The 15,889-nt window shown below is 39.5% G+C and overlaps 2 protein-coding genes across 3 annotated transcripts in view; one reads left to right on the forward strand and one right to left on the reverse strand.

The window, feature by feature from the left end:
* fancm (FA complementation group M) overlaps window positions 1-15,889 on the reverse strand; it is a 39,050-nt gene that overhangs the window by 12,340 nt on the left and 10,821 nt on the right. The window contains exons 5-13 of the mRNA XM_077559164.1: window positions 9,723-9,854; window positions 8,866-8,998; window positions 8,665-8,754; window positions 7,866-7,970; window positions 7,600-7,778; window positions 6,751-6,957; window positions 5,651-5,891; window positions 5,416-5,567; window positions 3,596-3,760 (exon numbers count right to left, since the gene is read on the reverse strand). Coding sequence (XP_077415290.1) covers window positions 3,596-3,760; window positions 5,416-5,567; window positions 5,651-5,891; window positions 6,751-6,957; window positions 7,600-7,778; window positions 7,866-7,970; window positions 8,665-8,754; window positions 8,866-8,998; window positions 9,723-9,854 — 1,404 coding nt within the window. The remainder of the gene's footprint in view (window positions 1-3,595; window positions 3,761-5,415; window positions 5,568-5,650; window positions 5,892-6,750; window positions 6,958-7,599; window positions 7,779-7,865; window positions 7,971-8,664; window positions 8,755-8,865; window positions 8,999-9,722; window positions 9,855-15,889) is intronic.
* Window positions 13,362-15,889, forward strand: part of soul3 (heme-binding protein soul3) — a 9,576-nt gene continuing 7,048 nt past the window's right edge. The window contains exon 1 of one of the 2 annotated variants that reach the window (XM_077559196.1): window positions 13,362-13,935. In XM_077559196.1, coding sequence (XP_077415322.1) covers window positions 13,701-13,935 — 235 coding nt within the window. In that variant the 5' untranslated portion in view covers window positions 13,362-13,700. The remainder of the gene's footprint in view (window positions 13,936-15,889) is intronic. The other variant, XM_077559187.1, reaches the window with a different exon arrangement.

The following is a 15,889-nucleotide window of genomic DNA, read 5'->3' on the forward strand; positions in this document are numbered from 1 at the left end:
AAGTGCTTAAAGTAAATATTTTATAATTAACTCTTTGACTGCCAAAAACGTTAAATAACGTTTAGTAAAATCCTATGGAGGAGTGCCAAAGACGTTAAAAGACGTTTGTTTCAAAACAGAGGTGAAACTAACCATTTTCTATTGTTGATTACTCAAAAATGGAATAAGGTAGAAACAAACTTTTTTTTCTGATGAAAGATGAGAGTCCAATCTTTCATTTGGTAGTATGTGTGTTTCCATAGTCCAAACACATAATTTTCTGTGGACCTTGAAAGATCAGTCAAAAGATCAGTCAAAATGCTTAAATCGGCTGGCACCCACGGCATCCCTTTTCTGAAAACGTCTGGCAGTCAAAGAGTTAAAAGTTTAACACAAACTATAACATTGATACAAACATATTCAGGATTTTATTTATTTTTTTATTCATATGACAGTGACCTACTTTTTCTTTTGTTTCATTTGGTTTTAAATAGTTCCGCCAACAGACACGGAAAAATTATGCGGTAACTGGTTTGAAATTTATTAATTCACTATTAAAGTATCTGATCTGTTCATTTATCAATGCTAGCCTAGTATAGTGACAGACAGATCTCTTTTTTTTTTAAACACTTTTTGTTTATCAATCATTATCTTGTTATTTGCGGGGTGGGGGGGGGGGGTAGCAAATATCCGTGTATAACTGACGACCATTGAAATGCCAATGAAAAGGCACACATCATCACCATCCAACAAGTATATATTTCCTAATTATTATTATTATTATTTATTTATTTATTTTATTCTGGAGAAAAAAAAGAAACATTACTTTTATTGTTTTTGGATAGGATAGCAAGCACAAGCAGACCATGTCAAGCAAATATGTCTCAAAATTGTTATGGCTTATGGGTTTTCTCTAGGATGACTTGGGACTCTAAATCGTCCATAGCTGTCAATATGAGTAGTTGTTCGCCAATATTTGTATTGTGATTGACTGGTGAACAGTCCAGAGTATACCCCAGCACCCATGCTAACTTTATTAGGTACACTTGCTTGTCCAGGATCTGATTTCCTTTGCGGCTGATTTAATCATTTGGTTATTGTAATTCTTCAGCAAGAATCTGTAAAAAATTTCCTCCGAAAAGTTACTCTTGATAGCATCAGAAAGCTTCTTTGAATTTGTTGGCTGCACATCCAGGCACGAATCTCAAGCGCATCCCAAAGATTCTGCTAAATTCAGGTTGAGACTATTTGTGTATAATGAACTCTAAGCTATGTGACATTTTTAGTTGCCTGTTAGAAGTAACCGTCACAATACAGTACAACGTCGTCATTAAACCTTAAAAACAATGATGTGGCCCAAGAAATGCCAGCCACCAAAGCTATCTGATACAAAACAAGTCATCTGATGATTTCATGCAGCTAAATTGCCACCCAATGATCGAAATTTGATCCTTTTCCTATCGGTCTTATCCTGCTCATGGCTCCTCCTCCTGTTCAGGCGACCCCACCTGAGTCAGTGACAAGCGGGCTACGCCCAAGCTTGGTCGCCCGGTGGTAACCGACTCCACGCCGGATGAACAAAAATCAGCTATGTGAATGACCTTGATCCAAATGTGGCTACAGAAATCCGGATTTGCCACACCAAGCAGCGTTTTTTTTCAACTGTCTCAGTCAAATCTCTTGCTTTTAGCAGACAACAAAGAAACCTGCCATGGCTTGTTTAAAGCTGGACATACACTGTACAAATTCAATCGAGTCAGATTTAGAACTGGGTTGGAATTATATGTCTAACATTTGCTCGGTCTAACAGTGATTGCACATCTGAAAGAAGCAAAGTTAGAACTCGATTTTCCAGATCCCACAAGCACAGGTACAAGAGAAGCACAAGACCGTGGTAAATACTTTCTAACATGTTCTACACAGACAGAACAACAACAAACAAACAATCCGAACAAACTTCTATTTTAAAGCAACACCTGCAACATTGTAGCACATATAAATATACCCAACTTGTTTACAATTACATGGAAACTATTCCTAAAATATATCCCCCAAAACCGAGCAATTCAAGATGATGTTCACCAGACACTCGTCCCCGTTTTGTTTTGACAGGTGGGCTACCTTGCTTCCATCCCTTGTTTAGCCAAGACTCACGGATGGAAAACAAAAGGTGGGTTTTACTATAATCTCTGACCCAATTTTGGGGATTTGGATCGATGCGGCAGTCTTATCGATGGCCCAATCTTCTGAAATTTGAGTGCAACTGGACAAACATCAGGTTGTGAGTAACAAAGCAACCATGTGACTAAATTACCCGTCCGATATGAAATGTCAGGACCGGGATAATATTTGTTGTTGGGAGCATGTAAAACAAACCACGTTTAAGCCTGTTGAGAATGATGTCATTTAAGATGATAACAATGAATCTTATGGCAAGTTTTGATTAACTCTGATAACCCATCTGCTTTGTTTTTGAAGTGTCAACATGCCTGAGGATAACACTCATGTACTGGGAGAGCAAAGCAACTACAGACGCTCCCCTACTTACGAACATTCGAGTTGCGAACAACGGCACATACGAACATTTCTGCGCGTACAGTATGTCGAAAAATGTTTGGAAAGAAATGCTGTAAGTTAGATTTTGTATTGCGCGTAGTGCTTCTTTCCGCCGCTAATACCGACGATTGGCGCTGTGAGAGCTCATTGGAGGCTGAGCAACGTGGCGAGGAGGAGGAGGAAGAAACGCCGGTCCCCATGAAGCAGGAAATAACTTTTGAAGCCGATTCCAGCGACGACGAAGAATCTCTCATGATATAAAATCCTCCTCTTCCTCCTCCTCCATCATCTCCTTAAGCATCGAGTACATCTTCCAAAAGTAAGTTAAACTTCATTTTATTTATCTTATTACGTACATGTACATACTGTGTGTGTGTGTCTCGCTCTCTCTCTCTAACATACGTAGTACAGTACAGTACTGTACGTATTCTCTCCATTTTATTAAAAGTTTTTTTCAGTACAAACCAATGCAGGTTACTTGTACAAGCCTTAAACATACTTATATAAACCTTCAATATACTTATATAGGCTTTAAACATAAATTATAATAGAAAATATAGCACTGAAGCAACTTACGAACAAATTCACCTTACGAACAATCGTCCGGAACGTAACTCGTTCGTAAGGTGGGGGAGCGTCTGTAATTGTCGAAAAAGAGAAGCAGTTGTTTGCTTGAGCGGAAAAAAACAAGAAGACACACAGACAATCTAAATGAATCATCATTATCAGTTGAATCATGACGTAGAAAAAACACTGAACTTGTTTGTGATGCCAAGAATTTGCCTTCTAGGTCAAAAGAATGACTGCCGTTACTTAACCCAAATTAAAGTCGGATGTTCTGATAAAACTCAGCTGACCCGTTTCAAGAAAGTCAGTGTTTCAAAAAGAAAAAAATTACTACTGCACCCCCACCCTCGCATCCCAGCTTGTGCAAGCTTATTTGGTAAAAGGGACAAATTGGATTCTTGATGCTTCACTGTCACATAATCGATTTATTATATAAACAGACAAGAGATCTAATGTGTCATTGTTTAAAGGACAATTTTATACAACATCTCACCTCGTTTTCCTCTCGCATACTGTCGATGAGCTGCATCACCTTAATGAAATTCTGGCAGCGTAGGGAGTGATCAATGACATGGGTCGGAAGCGCCCGATGTTGCCAGTGCCTCCATTCAAAAAGAGAAAGCTCTCTGACGGGCGCACCGTCCGTTGGGGCGTCCTCCTTTGTAATAGAAAATGGTTTTATTTAGTTAATAAGCTCTAGACAAAACATTAGGCACTTTTGCAAAAAGTCACAAGTGCTGCATGAAAAAAATTCAAGGGTGCCCCGATGTATTTATTCTGTGACCATGTATAATTCAAAACATATGTATCTCAAATCATCATTCTCATTAAAATGAATGGGAATGTCATTAATTTGTCCCAGACACCCCAAAACATTTTCCAATAAGAAAACCAGCACTTTACAGTATTGTACTTTCTTAAAACATACAGTAATATCAATTAAATAAAAAGCAAAAAAAATTAACAATTTCATGCTTTAATTCACTGTGCAACTCCTTCTAGTGAGCACATTGGCCACCAGGGGGCTGTAATAATGTTCATTTTTATAATATAACTACAAATGCTCATTAAGTTGCAGTAATATTAGTAGTTTCCGCAAATCATCAACATCATGCTCATGTTGTCTATCTACATGTGTTGCTGCACCTTTTGCGTTCAAATATTCATTGCTTAATAAGGTTATTACACTGCAACTTTGAAGCTAGTTTCGTTAGCCCATCTGAAGTGTTTTGCATTGTGTGTTAACATTATGCTAGCAGACAAAAATGTGGTTTGGTGAAATACACATGTAATTCTCTTTATTTCATGGTTAGTTTTACAGTAAACTTCAATTGGGAGTGGAAATAATAAGCTTGAAGCAAGAAGCACTTGGTGTGTTTTGTATTTTTTAAAGAATTGCTCACTAGCTGCTAAACCGCTGCCACCAGCTAACACTCGCCTCTTGTAACTCAATTTTTTGCTTGCAATTCAAGACAAAAATTGGAAGAGCAACAGTTCGTATCACAGGGAAAAAAAAATCCAAATCGGGCGAATCACAAGTGGCTGTGAGGTTACTGAACTCTACTCCTCTTCCCTCTCTGCCTCCCCTTTATGGACAATAATAACATCCAACAATAACGATAACTTTGAACCGGTTTGCATTGTTGCAGAATGTCACTACTCCCTTTTTCCACTTATCCTTCTTACTTAACGTTTGACGGCCATAATAATTGATTAAATGATCCGGAGGCACGATGTCATCTCAGGTATCTGAATATTTCTGCTCTGCACTTTATTAATGACATGACCTTAAATTGCGCTTAGTCTATGTTGTACTATGTTGAATGTTTACACTGGGTTATTTTATGGGTATTTTTGCACTTTACCAACTCTGCTGTATTGATGTTCCCTTGTGACAATGACAATAAATATTCTGAATCTAAATCTGAGGTATCACTGTGCTGCCTTCAGTGAGTGAGATTTTTTTTTTTTAATTATAGATAATGTACCATTTGTAAATTTTACTATTTGTTATTGTGTTTGTATGACTGTTAATCAAATAATTTTTTATCATCCTAAACATCATTATCATTATGTCCTTATGAGTGTATTGACGATCAGCTCTACCGTACTACTACTCTAATATTATATACATTTTAACAATGTACTGCATGAATTATTTTATTGTTAATACTAGCTAACTAAAGCAGTTAATTAAAAAGTATGCCATTTGCAGATTATGGAAGACTAATAAAAAAGGAAGGTTTGTTTGTTTCTACTTTACTTTTCAACGAAAATAACAGCAAAAGAAAGACGAAAAAAAAAGAAACAGACCTGAGCTGGTCCATCATGTGGTAGGGACACAAAGCGTGATGATTTCCTCAAGGTTGGTTGAGCTTCATTTTCAGCCAGCTTCATGGTGGACGCCCACAGAGAATACTCTGTGCTGCTCAAGAAGCCTCCCGAAGAGGCGCCCGCCTGACATGCTGACAAAAAAAAAACTCACACTCAAAACAAAAGTGCAAACTTGAATCTTTTTCATGAGACTCTCAAATCATCGATCACTCACTGAGGTTTTGTGGGTGAATGAGTGAGGCCCGATTCTGGGCGTGCGACCGGCGACCCCTTGAAGACCGTCTGCTGATTTCCTGGTGGTCAAACTGGCCAGAGTTGATGTGCATCTTATGCAGCGTGGGGGTTATATCGTCAGGTAGCATGCGGGGACTGTTGGGGTACATGTGAAAGCCACTTTTGTTGCCCGCGATGGACTTCAACAGGCTGCGTTTGTTGCTCTGGCTCTGGTTGTATGTCTAAGAGGAAGTTTACATTTGAGGTCAGGTGAAAGGTTGCACAATGCCGTAAAAAAAATTATTTGGCCACTTCCTGATTGTTTGGCAGATTTTTCACACTATCAGATCATCAAGCCAATTTTAATATCTCATAAATAACAACCCAAGTAAATACAAAAAAACTTGTTTTGAAATGAGGATCCTATTTATTAATGGCAAAAAAAGGATCCAATCCTATTTGGCCCTATGTGGAAAAAGTAATTAACCCTTTTTGTTAAATTATGAGTTATCTATGATTAGCACAGTTTCTGGAAATCAAATTTAAATTTCACTGGCCACATGCAGGCCGGATTAGCGCCAGATTGGTTGAATCAAGCTCTCACTTCACAGATCATCTTGGCGTCAGTGTGGCGCAGTCATTGTAGACCAATCACATACAGTATCTTTTGGTTCTGTCCAGTTGATTTCTTTTCGGGAGAATTTATATAAAATTATTATTTTATTAAAATTATGAAGATTGTGGATTACAGTGTAGTGTATTTTTTTTATGTGTGTACTGTACCTGGGCCATTTATCAATTATTATGGGAAGATAAGTACCTGCTTATTAAGCTCATGCTGGCACCATGTTAAAAGTTTATTCAAGGACCTCCAACACCAGATGACTATGATAAATATCATATACACGATAGATGACAACATGGAACTGAGAGGAATGATGTCACGGCAACCCCTGATTTGGTTAGATCCAACGCTCTTGTTCATGTTTTTCTTATTTGTTTTTGTATGTTGTGTTACGGAAAAAGAAAAAGAGTTTCATCATAAATCAAGAAGGTGATCACTCCTTTTTACAGCAATTTAAATAGAATTCAAATACACACCCTCTCTTCCCGTCCCTCAGCCAGGATAACCACAATGCGTCCTTGCCTCTTGCGTCCAGTGCGGCCCATGCGCTGCACGAGGCGGATGGGATTCTTTTGCGCGTCGAAGCAGACGATGAGGTCAACCTCGCCGATGTCCAGCCCTTCCTCCCCTACGCAGGTGGACACAAGCGTATTGAAGCCACCCTGGCGGAACCTGCTCACCACCTAGTCATACAACAACATTTGAATGTTTTCACATAAATAGTGGAGGTACATACTTTCATTTTTTAAGATAGAGAGAGAGAGAGAGAGAGAGAGAGAGAGAGAGAGAGAGAGAGAGAGAGAGAGAGAGCTCAAAGACAACAACAACAAAAAAACTATGTCATGGCATTGCTTGGTTAATTTACCAAGGCACTTTTTGCACATTATTTAGAAAAAAACTTTATCAACAGATCCAATAAATTATTGAGCTACTAATTAGTGGCAAAATATGGAACCTTTTTCATAGGTTGATCAATTGTAGGAAAAACTTTATAAAGGCATTTCTGGAAGGTGACAGGGGAAGATCATAGCTAGACTTCTTGAATCCTCTAATTTTACTGCTGTCATCCTTACGACGCTCTCAGGCTTTGACAACTGTGGCATTCATGAGCGCTATCTTTCAGTATTCACGTCTTACATTGATGTGCAATGAAAATCATGTGTGTCCAAATTTAGTGAGTTTTCCATGTGTATGCCATCAACAAAGAACACAAAGAAGCCATTGGGGTTATTTTTTTCCACCTTCAATTAAGAGCAGGCTTTTTCATTGGAAGTGGATGATGTAATGAGATGTGATCATGATAAAGGGAAAGAGAAAGTCTCCACCTCCAGTTGCTCCTTCTGAGTGAAACCTTTGACTCCTTTCCCTGCTGACGCTTGCCCCATGAATGTCATGACTCTGATAAGCGGACTGTGGCGGTTCAACATGGCGGCGATCTCCTGCACGCTGTCACGGAATGACGAAAAGATCATCACCCGTGTGCTCGCTTCCTGTGCCCCCGAACCTGGAGGTTCGTTTCATGGCATTAAAAAAAACATTTAAATGAACGATTACGTCACCACATTGATGAATTATGACACGAGCAAATTACCATTATTGTCGGACGCTCGCTCTACCAACAGTCGGAAGTGTTGCAGCACCACGTCCTCCAATTTCTGTAGCTTGGGGTGACCATAAATGAAGGGTTCATCTGAGCCTACGGGTGTGAATCACAAGATGTAATTATTTTAAAAAGCCATGAAAATAATCTCCTCTCCACGGCTGCATACCATCTGCTCATGAACGCTGGCGTTCTGATTTTGAAACATTTTTCCCCATAGCCTTTAAGCAATATTTTAACATTATTAAATATATATATATATATATATATATATATATATATATATATATATATATATATATATAGAGAGAGAGAGAGAGAGAGAGAGAGAGAGAGAGAGAGAGAGAGAGAGAGAGAGAGAGAGAGAGAGAGAGAGAGAGAGAGAGAGAGAGAGAGAGAGAGAGAGAATATATAACCAAATTTAAGATGAAAGTTACACACATGCACACTTGTTGATGTATGCCTTTAAGGGGCTTGTCCTAGTGAATGCCATCAAGATTAGTTCCATGTTTGTGTCTGCTCCATGCTCCTTGCGAGTGTTTTCATTATATATTTGTGTATTTATATATGTGTTTTTATTCAAGAAGCAGCTGAAAGTGCATCGGCTATCATGGCTCTCCATTTGTTTTCTCCTCACTCACACGCCGTGGCATACCTTCAGCTCGCTATTAAATCAACCCTATCTATATAGGCTGGGATCCTATATTGGCAATAGAACTGAATTAAGCGCTCTGATCTGCGAATGAATAGCGTTAAATGACATGTTTTGAAAAAAAAGTCTCTTAAATACCAGGTAGCTTCCCAAAATTTGCCTCCATCTCATGATAAAGGTCCATAAAAGTGGGCGTCCTCTGCAGCTCATTCCTGGCCCGGGACATTTCTAAAACAGAGGATAGGAATGTCAAACAGTACACGGCTATGAAATGATACCTCCCCTGGCAAAGGATGTGGAAAATAAGCAGCTTGAGGGTTAGAAATATATTCAACAAACCTCTGGACCCATCCATGATCCCCTGGACGTAAAAGAACAGGGACCTGAGTCCCATCTGCATGAGTAGCTCGTAACCATGATACAGGCTAATGCAAAGGGCAAAGTCTCCCTCCAGCATTCCCTGCTGTGATCCCTGCAGACACAACATGCGAGTACACAAGACTACTGTGAAAAACATCGGACAGGACTGTGAAATACAGTGGTCTCCAAGTTAGACACCTTTAAAGTGTAACATTTGGACTTCTACTAAAACCTGGGGAAAAATATCCCTTGGAAGTCAAAATGTTTACAGTACATGGCGTCAACATTTCGCACCAGACGTCAACACACCTCACTTGACCGAATTTCAGCCAGCATCGAAGGATTACAGTAATTTCTGGGCTAAAGGCGCACCTGACTATAAGCCACGCTAGCTAAATTTGGGGAATACTCGAGTTTGTTACACATATAAGCCGCACCTGACTGTAAGCCGCAGGTGTTTTAATGTTACTGCACCGGGTTTCAGCTCATTTATTTTCCATAATGACGGCGCAAATTGTCTTGCTTCTTTTTTTTGTATATACTTGGGTAAATAAAAAAAAGTATTTTTCCCCATTGAAATTTTTAGCCAATGGTATTTTGGAACAACGAGGCAATGTGATGTCATTTTGAGTCGACAGCATGTGGCAAAATGGCCGCCCCCTGAGATTGCTCAAAATGGGTGGATATGGCGGCTTAATTCATCTTGCACAAACACAAAATTTATCAGAATACAGTGTTTAGAGTAGTGGGGGTGCATAGAACATATAACTGTAAATTTAATTTGTGACTTATTGAACCAGGAAATGTATTGGTTTATTTGTGGAAAACAGTCGTACCTTGATATGGGATGGGGGATTCTTTCGAAACTGGTCCCTGGCAAGGATGAGCTGGTACTTGGACAGACTCTGCAGATCCTTGTGCGCCATCACTCGGTTGTGGACCAGACGAGACATGAACTTCTCCAGCACCTAGCGGAGACACACACACACACACACACAAAGCACGTATGTAGGTCATCATAATTGGCCATTTCCTGCCGATGCTCTTTCACTGACGAGCAGACACAAAGCAGGGAAGTGATTCCACACATGCTTGATCACGCTCACACACATGTGCTTCTGTTATTTACTAAACCAATCTTGCACCAGCTGGAAGAGAAAGAGTTTTATTCTGTTTCAAACAATAGACAAGTAATAGCATTTGGGCTGGATGTGAGTTTTCTTTCTCCCTGCCCTCCTTTTGGAATAAAAGCAATGGGAAGTTGTGAGCAATTTGTCACAGACAATTTGAGGATATTTATTCACCCTCACAGCGTCAGTCACCACAATTTCAATTTCGCTAATGGTGAGACGTTGTCCTAGAAACGGAGTAACAACACAATACTGAGTAACATGCAGCGCGGCATGTGTGATTGAATTTCTCGTATGTTACACACATTCGAATCGTTTGAGGTAACGTGTTATTATTAACTCGCATATATTTACCGACTAACCAGCCCGCTAGTGAGTTACGATAACGTCCGGTCTATATTTTCCCTAATAGACCCCACGCTACACAAGGTGTGACATCCACTTGCATAAACACCACACGTCACACGTCAAAGAGACATTTCATTTTCTTATAATAAAAAAAAACAACAACTTTGCAATAACCTATTCGACATCATTACAACACATGCCACCTGCGCATTAATCCAAAGATTAAGAACATTTTTAAATTGAGTAGTACATGAGAAGGGTCACATTAATTGCGCAATCATTTATAAATGGTTTATACCTGGCATTTGAACAGGGGTGTGCAGACTTTCTATATCAATTATAGATGGTAAAACCTACAGCATGGCCGTTTCCCAGAAGTGGCTGATAGTGATCATGCTTTGCTTAGGATAGGAAAAATGAGCCACTTGGCCCATTTGGGCTAAATCTCAGCATGCTTGTCAGGGGGCTCAAGCAAGGTGTTCTTTACACTACCTTCAATAACAACCATTATTCCCCCTGACCTTCCAGTAAAACCAGCAGAGAATATATCGCGTATCACAATATGTTCTTACATAGTATGTGCAAAACATCTTACTGGGACTGTGCTTTGTTTCGTGTGTGGTGGTTTAATTATTACATCACAAATTATTTTTAAAACACAATTATTGATAATATGGAAAAAAAAACAGGACTGTCAAAATAATTTATTGAGATACAAAATCTCATATACTATGGAGGGAAAGCCTGTCAGATATTTGCTTTAATAAATAAAATACTATTAATCAAAACAGTGTTGTAATTATTTTTGTTTTGACAGCCATGCCGTGCATACATCATCTTACGGGCAACAGGAAAGATTGATGATCAATTGTTTACATTTTTTTCTATGGAGTTATTTATATTATTTTGTTTTATAGTTTTATTTAGATAAGCCAAAACAAGGAACAGAAATCAATGTATGAAGAGCGGCAATGGGGGCAGCGAAGCGCAGTATGACTGTGTGCATGTGTGTGCCTGTAGCTGATTGGTTGAAAGGCTTGGAGTTAAGTGACGTGAAGAATGTGAGAAAAAAGGCGCTAGGATGGCTGCTATTAATAACAGATGCTGCACATGGCTGAACTCTGCATGTCAACAATGGAAGGGGCGAGCGCGTGTGATGTGCATGTGAACAAGACTTCCTAAGGTCAACTAAAAAGAAAAACAAATTGTCCGACCGAACTCATGTAAGGAAGTTAATACATCTCATCACATGATGACGCTCACCTTGGCACAAGCTGCTTATCAATCACATTTTCAATGATTAAGCTCATCTCGGCGCCCAGTTATCAATACATTCAGTTGTTGTCAGGCTGCGAGTGTCAACAAATCAGGCAACAGGGAGGATTACATTTAGTGTACATGTATGTGGGCGCACACGTGCATTTACTGTACATGGCAACTCCCCCACAGACTGTAGAGGATTATATAATGTCCTCCCCCTACGTGCTTGTGGAGGGGTGCAACATGGTGGCTGGCTTTCGCAGCACAGCAGATCAGACAGATCAAAAATCCTGCCTGCTCAAGTTCAAGTTTGTTTATTATGCTCCAACAAAGAACTCATTTGTCCGCTGTCGGCCCCATTAAAATATGACGTGACAGGCAACCTCTGAAGTGGGGCATGAGGCCGTTTTGTGACACCAGTTGACTTTCATGCTGATTTCAAAGATCACTCTAGGACAGGATGTATAGTTGATTTATTTGAAGCATCATAAAGACTCTATCACATGCGTGCGCACACACATACACACACACACATACGGTTTAAGACTTACACTAAGTACAAAACTAGGTGAGGACAGCCTGAACTCATGTTTGTATGGATACACTAGTAACAAGAAGTAAAGGATTTTCAACTCCGGGTGAAAGTGCGAAACTTAAAATTGCAAGCTCCATATCCATTTACCATCTATTACCAAATGAAGAGTGAAAAAAAAAAGCCAATTTAGCTGATTTGACGTAAGCAACAGATGAAGTGAAATAAATAGCCAATTTAGCTGATTTGACGTAAGCTACAGATAAAGTCTTACTGGACTAGGTGCATTGTGGCGCTTTGTTACTTTTTTTTTTACTTGTGACTGCCACCTCTGGCCTAAAGTGTAACTTCAGCTTCTGTGTCAAGTTCATACATGGTGTGCAATTGCGCTCAAATTAACTGAGCTGCAGTTTGGGCTGTGCTTTTTTTTCAGTTTCCATCCCAAATGTGTTGTATGCTAACACTTCATGTCCGTGGGGACGAGCATAACTTCACCCTCGCTCCACCACTCCCCACCCCCAAGAAACTGCGAACACTCCACACTAAAAGGGAAACTCCAAGCTGATAGGCGCAGTCGCAATTAAAAAGTCAGGGTTCTTTGTACTCATCTGGGCGTTGGTGGAGCATGCATGATGTAGAAATATCTTTAACATTAACATTTTAAACTCCACAATGCACCTTTAAGTTTGGGTTCAATCATAAATACAAGGCATCAACCAAACATTTTTGTTTTTGCCTGAGTTCTATTATTATTATTATTATTACATGCAGAAATAGAATGTGCTCTCTGCAACAGTTTATTTATTTCAACACACTATAGTTTATACACATATAAAACATACAAGTAAAATAGTTTTTAAAATCGATATGTGCCGTTATCACCAGTTGTCAAAAGGGTTTTGAGGCTTTCGTTTTTTTGTGTGTTTTTTGTTGTTTTGTTTTTAACAGCAGGAGAAGGTCCAAGCCAAGCGCCAGTTTTGACTAGTTTGTGAAACCTTACTGTAAAGTAAGTAACCGTATACAATTACAATAACATTTTTTGGCAAATCCATCACTACGCCGCTGTTCTTTTCACTTTGATTAACCCGCTACTTGCGCAAGAACGAGCCGTGTGGTTTGGTTGGGACTAGTTATCGTCTCGGCAGCGGCGCAAAGATAAGGGAGTGGTAAGGCCCTCTGAGTCACGTGGTGTGGCTCCTCTCCTATAAACATCTTAGGTCCTCTGTGGGTGCCAAACACAGGCAAAGAGGGCGGTCTCTATAGTCTTATTCGTTAGAGGAACATAAAGTACAAGTTAATGACGGACTTGTGTGTCGTAGATTCTATAATGTCATCGTTTTTTAATGGCTAAGCGCGTCGTGTATAGTTGTGTAGTGGCGGATTTGTTGACGCACGAGCGGCCGTGATCCTTATCTGGACGCGCGCTGCGGCGAAGTCACGAAAGGAAGAAAACTCGTCAAATTTCGGACTTTATCGTGACATTATCCCTTCGTCTCTTACATTTTAAACAGCAGCACGTATTTTGTTTAAATCGCTACGACAAAATGGACCGAGGCGGCTGTCAAATGACCGGCGGCGGCGGTGGAGGTGGCAGCGGCCCCGTCGACGGTGGCGGCGGCGGCGGCGGTATGATCACCCTGGAGGACTTGGAGTCTTTCACCGAAGACCAGCTGTCCGATTCCGGCAACGGGAGCCTGGAGGACGAGGACGAAGACCCCGACCGACTTCTGCACTACTGGCAGGACGTAGCCAGGGGACACCAAGTGGACGTTGCCAATGGTAAATCACTACATCTAAATTAAAAACGAACAAACCGTACTTTATTGCTAAGTTTGGACGCAAAAGAACTGCTGTGACAGTCAGCTTAGCTGTAGTTTTTTTTCATGCCTTCATAAAGCAGACAGGTCGAAACAACAAGTGACGACGTGCAACTACTTCGACTCAACTTTCCAAAATGCTCCTGGCACTCTGAAAATATTTCGAAAAAAGTTGACTTAGAAAAAAAATTGAGAACCAGGATGGGCCAATTTTCGAAATATTTTCAGCGTGCCACCTCGAGTTTACTGGGATGTATTGTAACATGGTTTTTAAAAGGCAAGATTTTGGATAGAAATGCATACTAATGTAGTATTACGCAGTGTAGAAGCTGCTGCTTCCTAGTTTGAGATCATAAGACCTGGAATAATTACTTGGAAGCAAGACTGTTTAAAAAAAATAAATGAAAATGAGTCTATAAACGTCCCGTGGAGTCAATACAATGATTAAATGTCTCTAAAGTCAGTTTTATTTATTTTATTGTCGAATAAAAGCACCAAGTGGACGTTTTTGAGTGGAAGCAACCTGCCAAAATTGCAGAGTCTAAACAACAAAAACAGAATGACATTTGATACAACAACTTTATCAACTACTAATGTTCTGTTTTTGAGTGACACCGTCTGTGAGGTGTACATGTTAATTATATGTGTATTAGGGCTGGGCAATAAATCAAATTAATTTGATACATTGTCATTTTAAAAATCGAATCGTTGAAAATTTGCTACATCAGGAAATTAAATTTTCTCTTGTGAATTATTAAAAGCTGTTGTTCTTATGTTCTGTTACATTCAAATGTTTTTGTGAGTTGTAATTTTGCACAAGTGGCAGAATGCTGGGTAGGTGGTTTACAAGACATGTTTACAATAGCTACCAACTACTTCATTGTGGCATTTAAGAACAAACTATGAATGTTAAATTTATGTTCAAACTCATTTAGAATCAGTATACATTATTGTTGTTTGAATATTTTGCACAGGAATTATTTTTGAATAAATAAAACCTTTAAATAAATGTTTGTTGGGTTTATTAGATTAAAATTGATTCAAATCGTAATCGTCCTTAATGACTGCAAAAATCGAGATTACATTTTTGGGCCATATCGCCCAGCCCTAATTTGTATTGGCTGATTTTGAGTGTTACACGCATACCAATAATGGGGCATTTTTTGTAAAATGGTGAGCATCTTGTTTTGACAGATTGTGTTTACATGGGAACATGTCACCTATTTGGTAAATACATTCTCCTCACACCATTTCATGGAGAGAAAAAAAACAAATGGGAGTCACAGTCCATAAAAAAAACATACATATATTCATACTGTATATACTGTACACTCAACTATTGATTGTCTACAACCAAAACACGCCATTGGTGGCCGATGTGGTTGGACGTACGGTATACGTGTCATATAGCACGAGTTTTTACAATACTGTCAAAGTTTTGTGATCTGCTCACAGTAACACGACTTCAACCGAAACAAGAACAGAAGGCTCAAAATTATTACATTTCGGAATCATCACAGTCTTAAATATTGATATCATACCACAGATTAATATTTTGTACGTTAGCGCTAGACTATCACACAACATACTGGCGCATGTCCCTCCTCCTGCCCTCCGAGCAAAGCACTAATTGAGGATTTAGCACAAAATGGCTTGCTGGAGCTTTCTGCCGCATGGAGAGATTATCTACCTCGTACGTACTGCTCGCTACGCGGGTGCTGCTGCTGCTAAGCCCAGCACGTAAATACAGTGCAGAGGACACAGGTGAATCGTCCTTTGCAGAGATTTATAGGTTTGGCAGTTGGGAGATGTCTGCCAAACAAGCATTGGACATTTCAAATGTAAATCAGCTTTTACGATGCATTCAGGAACAAGATCACATGGATGACCATCACTAATAAAGTTATCAATGAAGG

This window comes from Vanacampus margaritifer, chromosome 1 (assembly GCF_051991255.1).
Source record: "Vanacampus margaritifer isolate UIUO_Vmar chromosome 1, RoL_Vmar_1.0, whole genome shotgun sequence".
Classification (NCBI taxonomy): Eukaryota; Metazoa; Chordata; class Actinopteri; order Syngnathiformes; family Syngnathidae; genus Vanacampus; species Vanacampus margaritifer.